Source organism: Cucurbita moschata, unplaced genomic scaffold, assembly GCF_002738365.1.
Source record: "Cucurbita moschata cultivar Rifu unplaced genomic scaffold, Cmos_1.0 Cmo_Scf00008, whole genome shotgun sequence".
Lineage (NCBI taxonomy): Eukaryota > Viridiplantae > Streptophyta > Magnoliopsida > Cucurbitales > Cucurbitaceae > Cucurbita > Cucurbita moschata.
The window spans coordinates 2,905,102-2,913,633 of NW_019268524.1; the positions used below are offsets into that span (position 1 = coordinate 2,905,102).

Sequence of the window (8,532 nt, forward strand, 5' to 3'; positions counted from 1 at the left end):
TAATACTCTCTCCATTGGTATGAGACATTTTGGAGAAACTCAAAGCAAAGACATAGCAAAGACATGAAAGCTTATGCTCGAAGTGGACAATATCATACTATTGTGGAGAGTCGTGATTTCTAACATTGTATCAAAGTCATGCCATAAACTTAATTATGTCAATAAAATCCTCAAATATCGAACAAATAATTGTGAGCCTCGAAGGTATAGTCAAAAGTGTGACTAAAGGGTCGAACAAAAGGTGTACTTTGTTCGAGGGCTCTAGAGAAAGAAGTCGAGCCTCGATTAAGGGAGGCTATTCGAGAGCTCCATAAGCTTCGGGGGAGGCTTGTAGTGTACTTTGTTCGAGGGGAGGATTGTTGAGAATTATTGGGGGTGAGTCCAGTCCCACATTGATTAATTTAGTGGAAGATCATGAATTTATAAGTGAGGAATACTATCTCTATTGGTACGAGGTCTTTTGGAGAAGTCGAACTCAAAGTCATGAGAGCTTATCTTCAAAATGGACAATATCATATGGAGAGTAAAGTAAGTAATTGTTTCTGTTATTGTATTTTCAGGCTGTTATTTCTATTTCGTAATCCCTTTCTTGGACGCTTCTGAAAAGCTATGTCCTTGCATGTGGTCCATCAATCGGGCAAAGGAATCTTTTCGCAGAGCCAAAAAAGAATCTTATGGGAATATATATATATATATTCTTGAGGCTTTTCTTTTCCTTAAAAAAAAATTGTGTATATTTGTAATATGTTAAAGAATAATTATTTTTATTTTTTATTTTTTATTTTTTATAAGCGGTTAAAATATTTTTTTTGGTTTCAATAAATTTTGAAATTAATTTTTTTATGGTTGAATATTTTTTTTGATAGGGGTTATATAATAATAATAATTTCATAGTAAAAAAAAACGTACCACGTAGATATTCCATAAATTCGAGCTATGTAGAGTGAACCCCTTGTTAAGAATTTCTTATCTCAACCTTGGCCACTTACACTATGTTCGGGTGAACTTTTGATTTTAAGCCTTCAAACTACCTTCTTTAGGGAGGGACGAGCTTAAAAGCACACATGAATAACATTTACGTCTCTTTTCTTTATGATATAAGATTTTTAATTTTTTTTTTTAATGAAATGAAATCCTTTATCTTTCTTTTACTTTTATTTTGCTCGAACATGAAACCAAAATAGCATTTTTTAACAATTGGAGTATTATCATAAATTATATAATCGAAATTCTAGCCTTCTAGTAGCTCCGACAAGCAAAAGAGTATGTGTTTGTTGTTGTCAGCCTCGACTTATGAAGCTAGGTTTGACCTCGACCATGTAATTCAATTTTGTTTGGCAATTCAAAATTCTGTCTACTTTTTATTTGACCGGAAAGCCTATCCTTTTCATCCTTTTGTTTTTTGTTTGATTGGGATGTACATTCCCTTCGTCTTGTGACTAAGTTATACACGAAGTTGATCATATTTGTCATTATACATTCCTACCCTTCTCTAAAAGTGACCAAAGTTCTATGTTGCCATCTATAACCATTCTCTCTCCTCAAATCCTACTAGACGCGTTTAGCTCGTTTTTAATAGCTTCATGTCTAGCCTCACAGCTTCGAGCGTGAACATTCATATTGGTTATAACTACTACAACATCATTGTTATACTTAGTCCTAATTTCAACGAACTCTAAAATTAACGTCACGCTCTCTAAATTTGAACTAGAAAAATTCTCCACAACCTTAAGGATTAAATTCTCAAATTTGAAAACTTATCGATCTAAATGCAATCAAATTCAAACTTTAGTGTATTTTTCTTTTACTTAAAAAAATTAAACACGACATAAAATTATTCATAAAAATACGATCTAATTGCATTAAAATAATTAAAATATATATAAAGTAAAGTTTTTAAAAAAAAATTGTAGTTCATTAACTTTATTTTTTTAGTTGGTAAGTAGAAGAGAGAATTAAAAATTTATTGGAGGGTAAAAAAAATTGGTACACATTTAGTAAGGGAATAATTTTTTAAAAAAAGAAACAAAATTAATTTAATAAAATAAATACAAATTTCATTTCCTTTTCTCAAAAAAGAAATAAATTGGACAAGAAAATATCACACAATAAAAGAATAACAATAATAATTAAAATAAATATAAAAAAAAAAGCATTAAATTGTCATTAATTATAAAAATCGAAACAGACAAACGTCCCAGTCTCTTTGAAAACACTCGATTCCTTCGTCGACCACACAATTGTATCCACTCCACAACAGAGCGAAAGAGGGAGAAATTTATAGGCCTTTCTTAGCAAAGGAACAGGGGCTGTTTTGCAAATGGAGAAATCGGAGGGGCAGAAGAGCAGCGAAGAGTTAGTGTCGTGTTGGGGGCGTTTGAAATTGAAGCTTTTGTTGATGAAAAGAGAGGGGAATAATCCGTGTATCGGCGACACAAAGCCGTTGAACGGCGGATTCCGATACGACGCCTTGAGTTACGCTCAGAATTTCGATGAAGGATTGGATGATGAAGATGAAGAGCTACGATGTCGAGGCTTTTCTGCTCGATATGTTTCCGCTTCTAAGCCGCTACCTAAGAACAAGTAGATCTTCTTCTTCTTCTTCTTTTCTTTTTTTTACTGATGCGTTTGAATATAGTAATTATGATATACACAATGTTAGGAATCAGGATCGGATGTAATAGTTGTTCCCTTTGAGCACAAGTTCAGCTTCTCTGACTTTCATACTAATGGAGATGTATTCTTTTCTTATGATACATTATCATTCTCTAAATTAGCTCGGAGTTTTCTGAGTAAATTTTGGGGGAAAAGGGAGATATTGATGTTGTGGAATTTTATTAAAGGTATGAAGGCATTTTGGGGAAGGTGATGCTGTAAATTGGAGTGTTGAATATGGTGAATAATAAAAGGAAGGCTTATTTTTAGTATTCTTGTTTGGAATCTTTTGAAGTTTAGCCAAATTGACGGATCGGTCCCTGTTTTTTCTTTTTATAACAAATGAAGAACAGATAGATAAATGCAATATTCTGAATTTTAAAAAGCTTTGAAAGTAAGTAAATAACCATTTTAAAATATTATGAGTTTTTAGGAGTTTTTTTTTTATTTTTTTATTTTTTATTATTCTTTTTTAAATAGTCATTTTAAGGAATTTTCATTTTGCTAATATAGATTATTTATTGGCGTTGATCTACTCCACTAGTGTCGTGTTATTAGAAATTGAAGTTAACTACCTATACTCCTATACTAAAACTATTAGAATGTTTTATCCAAATTTGGATTGAGCAGTTATAAATGGTATCAGAGAAAGATGGTTGATGGTGTTCGGACTTGCGATTGTGGGACACTCACTTTTCAGCAATAAGTGAGCTAAGTCAATTCGTTCATACGTCACCTATGGCCAAGCGACATATGCTCGAGCCTCTACTCACTTTTTAGCAATAAGTAAGCAAAGTCAATTTGTTCTTACGTCACCTATGGCCAAGCAAGCAACGTATGCTCGAGCCTCTACTCACTTTTCAGCAATAAGTGAGCCAAGTCAATTCGTTCTTACGTCACCTCTGGCCAAGCAAGCAACGTATGCTCGAGCCTCTACTCACTTTTCAGCAATAAGTGAGCCAAGTCAATTCGTTCTTACGTCACCTATGGCCAAGCAACGTATGCTCGAGCCTCTAACCTCGATTTTATAACTATTGATAGGGGGTGGATTGTGAGATCTCAAGAAACGAAACATTTAGTATAAAGGTGTGAAAACATCTTCCTAATAGATGCATTTTAAAATCGTGATGATGAGTGATACGTAACGAGTCAACCTCCCTCTAGTATACGTGTTCTAATATCATGTGGCAAACACTAATACGTAACATGTTAAAGTAAACAATATTTGTTCGTTTATCTAACCATGATTGATTAATTTATCGAAGAGCGAAACAATTTTGAAAAAAATTGATGAATCCAACTATCGATAACTGTTCATTCGCAAATAATCTACTTAAGATACAATTAAAAATGTAACATACAAGAAGAAAAACATTTTCACATTAGAGAACATTGGATCAACAATTAACACTAACAAAATAAGAATGTGAGGTAAAAATCGAACATAAAGACTGTCAGAAAACAGGACAACCATCAACTACAACACCTTTAGCCGTCGGACAAGTCGCCAATTCACAATGCTCGCCATCGGCGCCCCACCAACTCACGCTTCGATCCTCCATAGTCAAACTGAAATACAGGAGCACTCCCATAAAAGCTAATCCAGCATCCAGCGCCGCCGAGAGGACGTAGTTATACCTCTGCCACCACTGTTTCCGGTACCGGAAAACGAAGAAATTGAAGACAGTACCGACTAAAATCCAGCAGTTGAAGTTGACGGTGGTGGCCGGCGGCATGGCGGCGGTGGAGCCGAGGAGGACGGGAAGGTTTATGAGGGAGATCCATTTGTGTTTGGGGAAGGCCCTTTGAAGAAGCCAAACCAAGAAGGGGCCTATAGCGCCGCCGATGAAGAACCAGTTGAGAGCGGCGTAATTACCGAGGGAGCCGAAGATTCGCTTGGGACCGACGAGGCCCCAAATTACAGAAGCGTCGAAGAAAACTCGGTCACCCGGGCAGGTCCACGGGCTGTTGGGAGGAAGGATTTGATCCTGGCAGATGTTTTCTATGGAGGTCAGTAGCCACCAGGCTACTCCCATATTCACTGTTCCAGCTACGAGAGTTCCTACGCACTATGAGAATTATTACAAAATAAAGTTAAATTACATTTTTTAAACATTACAAAAAAATATTCATAGTTTTTATGGCATTATAACTGATATTGCTGACAGAGGGGTTTTCTAATAAAATAAATAAAATAATGGGGTCAAATTGATAGTTGGGAGGGAGTCCCATATTGGCTAATTAAGAGTTGATCATGAGTTTATAAATAACAAATAGATCTTCATTGGTACAAGGTCCTTTAGAGAAACCAAAAGCAAAGTCATGAGAGGTTATGTTCAAAGTCGACAAATATCATAACGTTGTGGAGTTTCATGATTCCTAATATGGTATTAGAGTCATATCTTTAACTTAATCATGTCAATAGAATCCTTGGTAGCTTTGAAGGTATAGTTAAAAGTGACTCAAATGTCGAACAAATGATGTGCTTTGTTCGAGGGCTCCAAAGAAATGAGTATGTTCGAGGACTACATAGATCTGAGAAGAGGTTCTATGGTGTACTTTGTCCAATGGAAGAATTGTTGGGAAAGAATCCCACGTTAGCTAATTAAGAGATTGATGATGAGTTTATAGGTAAAAGATAAATTTTCATTAGCATGAGACCTTCTAGGAAAACAAAAAGCAAAACTATGAAAGCTTATGCTTCAAGTGGATAATACTATACGATCGAGTAGAAAAATATAGGATGATGTTACCTGAACAATGAACATAGAAATGGGTGGTATCTTCATGTAATGGCCGAGCTTGAAGTCATTAAGAAAGGAGACTGCCTGTGTCATGCTTATATAGCCGTATGTCTTGAAGCAGACATTGGCTATTGGTCTTCCTGGTAATATAATACCCATCAGGTACTCCGTGATTATGTTCAGCCCTGGGGACTGCCACAGGATCAAGAAGAGGAACAATGATGTTAGTTCAGCTAGCCATCGTTTGAAATGGTAAGAGTACGATAAGCTTTATTTTAAAATCTTCAATCTCTATGGTTTGGTAAAAGAAGCTACTAATAAAGCGAGTTCGTGACATCTTGTCAGTTAGTTATCCACATGCTAATGAATGTGTAGTAATGGGTTACTAAATTTAAGAGAATATCTATCTATCAAATTCTAATTTTCTATCTTGAATTTTAATCACTCACCTCTAGTAGATGTCGTTTTTTTAGCTTTCACTTTCAAATTTTTCTTTAAGATCATTAAAAGGCATCTACTAGAGAGAGGTTTACTCACCCTTATAAAGAATGTTTCGTTTCTCTCTCCAACCGAGATGGTATCTCACAGTCCAACCCCCTTCTGAGCCTAACGTCCACAAGGACACTCGTTCTCCTTGTCAATCAATATGGAATCTTCCAATCCACCCTCTTTGGGACCTAGTGTCCTCACTGGCACACTGCCTAGTGTCCACCCCTTCAAGGCTCGCCATCCTTCCTTGCTGGCACACCGCCTGGTGTCCACCCCTTTCGAGATTCACCGTCCTTACACCACCTTCAGGACCTAGTGTTCTCGTTGGCACACCACCTAGTGTCCACCCCCTTTAGAGCTCACCATCCTTCCTTGCTAGCACACCGCCTAGTGTCCACCCCTTTCGAGGTTCATCGTCCTTACTAGCACATTGCTTGGTGTCTGGCTCTAATACCACTTGTAATGGTCCAAGTCCATTGTTAATAATTATTGTCTTCTTTTGGTTTTTCCTTTTAGATTTCCCTTCACATTCTTATAAAAAATGTTTTGTTTACTTCTCCCACCCATGGGTGAGAGGAAAAAGAAACGAATGCATAATGAGGATGAAAGTAGAAAGTAGAAAGTTGATGATACCTGATTGGTAGTGGCAGTAATGATACTGATGGGCAGGGTAAAAGTCAAAGCAAGAACCGCAGCAAAGATGAGTCCCCACCACGGCATTTGGATCTGATCTTTCATGAAAATACACAATGCAAGGGCCAAAATAATGGACAAAAAAAGAAGCATGTGGAACCACCAAGCGGGTATATCCTTATACTTCTTCATCAATTTTGTATGAATATCTTCTTTACTTTTGTAAGAAGCCCGGAACTGTTGGTATATTTCCCTGCAAAAACCAACTCATATATGATCTATGCAATCTAAAATTAAGTGAAAGATGGTAGGACAGAACTTCAGGCGTAAGGGCATTTTACCAATTAGAACTCACTTTCCATTGAACAGGGCAACATGAGAGAGTGTAGAAACGATAGCAGCAAAACCAATGCCATATGAAAGTGAAAAGAATACACTGAGATTGATCCTCCCCTGCTTCTCGTAAGCCGCCATGTCAATCTCAAACTTGTCATTCACAATGGCGGACACGTTATAAATCTGACCTTGGGCGTTGTAGAGATGAGAGGAGAAGATGGGGAAGTTTTTGGCATTGTAGAGATTGATCTTCCAGTAGGCAATTGGGAGCAAAATGTACATGATAACAAGGTAGCCGACAGCAACATTGACAATGGCGAAGAAGGGGCTGACAAGAGGGCTGTAAAGGAAAGAGGCAATGACGGACCAGTCGAGAGAGAAGGCGCCGAGGCCGAGGCCACGCATGCCAGAGCCGAGCTGCTGGGCTGTGACGGAGCGGGGGTAAATCCAGCACACCCATGAGATGGTTGACAGAGTTGGGAAGAGATAACCAGGGACTACGTACCAAGAGAAGCTGCATATCAGTGCAATCAAGAAGAATTTGCCTCTTGACATCCGGCTTTCATCTTTCTCGTGCATGGCTCTGTGCACACAAAAGAAGTTGATGAATAAAGTTCGACATATTTTTGAAAATTTATATGATATTGTTCACTTTAAGCATAAGTTCTCGTGATATTGCTTTGAGCTTCTTAAAAAGTTTAGTACCATTAGAGACCTATTCCTTACTTATAAACTCAATAATTTCTTAAATTAACAAATGTGAAGCTCCCTTTCAACCATCCTCAACATGTTATAGATTCAAATTACTTTTAAAATTCACTCTTATACGTCTATAATAGTCTTTTTAAATAATTAAAATAATGTCTCCGACCAGACAGGCAGAGAGGAGATAATTTTTTTTTTTAAATAAAGAAAACTTGCCAAAAAATCTAAAAGAGCTAGGAAGCGAAAGAATACTCTTTTTCTCTTAATAAATAAATAAATATTTAGTAAAACATTTAATGACGTAGGAGAGTGTAATATATAAACATAATAAATTTGAATTTTTTTTAATGTAAAACATTGAAATGAAAAGCTTCATGGCAGCTAGAATTTTATATATTAGTGACTTCAATTAATTATCGATGAAATAATCCACATTTCAAACAAAATAGTAGAATATATATAAGATTTTATCTTAGAAATTATTTTTTAAAAATTAATTAATTATTAAATTCTTTCAACTCTAAGTAAACATGAACGATTGTTATTTAATTCAAAAAACATATCAATATGTTGTATTTAACACGTGGCATGCATGCAATTGCATACAACCCCACCCGGCACCCACCCTCGGGAAGAAACGAATAATAAAAGAAAGTAAAAAAAAAAAGGTGCTGAACATTTTAGTCAGGTCAAAACAAATTTCCAAAAAACCCTTGTAAAACGTTTTGTAACAATGTTATATTGCACTCTAATATTCAATATTTAGTGTGTATATATATTGAAAAATCTGAAGAAAAATAATACTCTGTTTTAAAGAAAGAAACATAAATAATCAAAAAATAAATGAAGGTACATGCATAATTTGATTTCCTAATTTATATTTTTAGTCCGGTATATATATTTCATTTGTCCTTAAATCTTTTAACAAAATAATAATAATAATAATAATTAATAAATAAATAAATATATA

At 35.6% G+C, this 8,532-nt stretch overlaps 1 protein-coding gene across 1 annotated transcript in view; it reads right to left on the bottom strand.

Moving 5' to 3' along the window:
• Nucleotides 1-3,968: 3,968 nt before the first annotated feature.
• Nucleotides 3,969-8,532, bottom strand: part of LOC111446050 (oligopeptide transporter 4-like) — a 5,816-nt gene continuing 1,252 nt past the window's right edge. The window contains exons 3-6 of the mRNA XM_023084687.1: nucleotides 6,877-7,440; nucleotides 6,522-6,774; nucleotides 5,409-5,591; nucleotides 3,969-4,724 (exon numbers count right to left, since the gene is read on the bottom strand). Of these exons, the coding sequence (XP_022940455.1) occupies nucleotides 4,110-4,724; nucleotides 5,409-5,591; nucleotides 6,522-6,774; nucleotides 6,877-7,440 (1,615 nt within the window). The 3' untranslated portion in view covers nucleotides 3,969-4,109. The remainder of the gene's footprint in view (nucleotides 4,725-5,408; nucleotides 5,592-6,521; nucleotides 6,775-6,876; nucleotides 7,441-8,532) is intronic.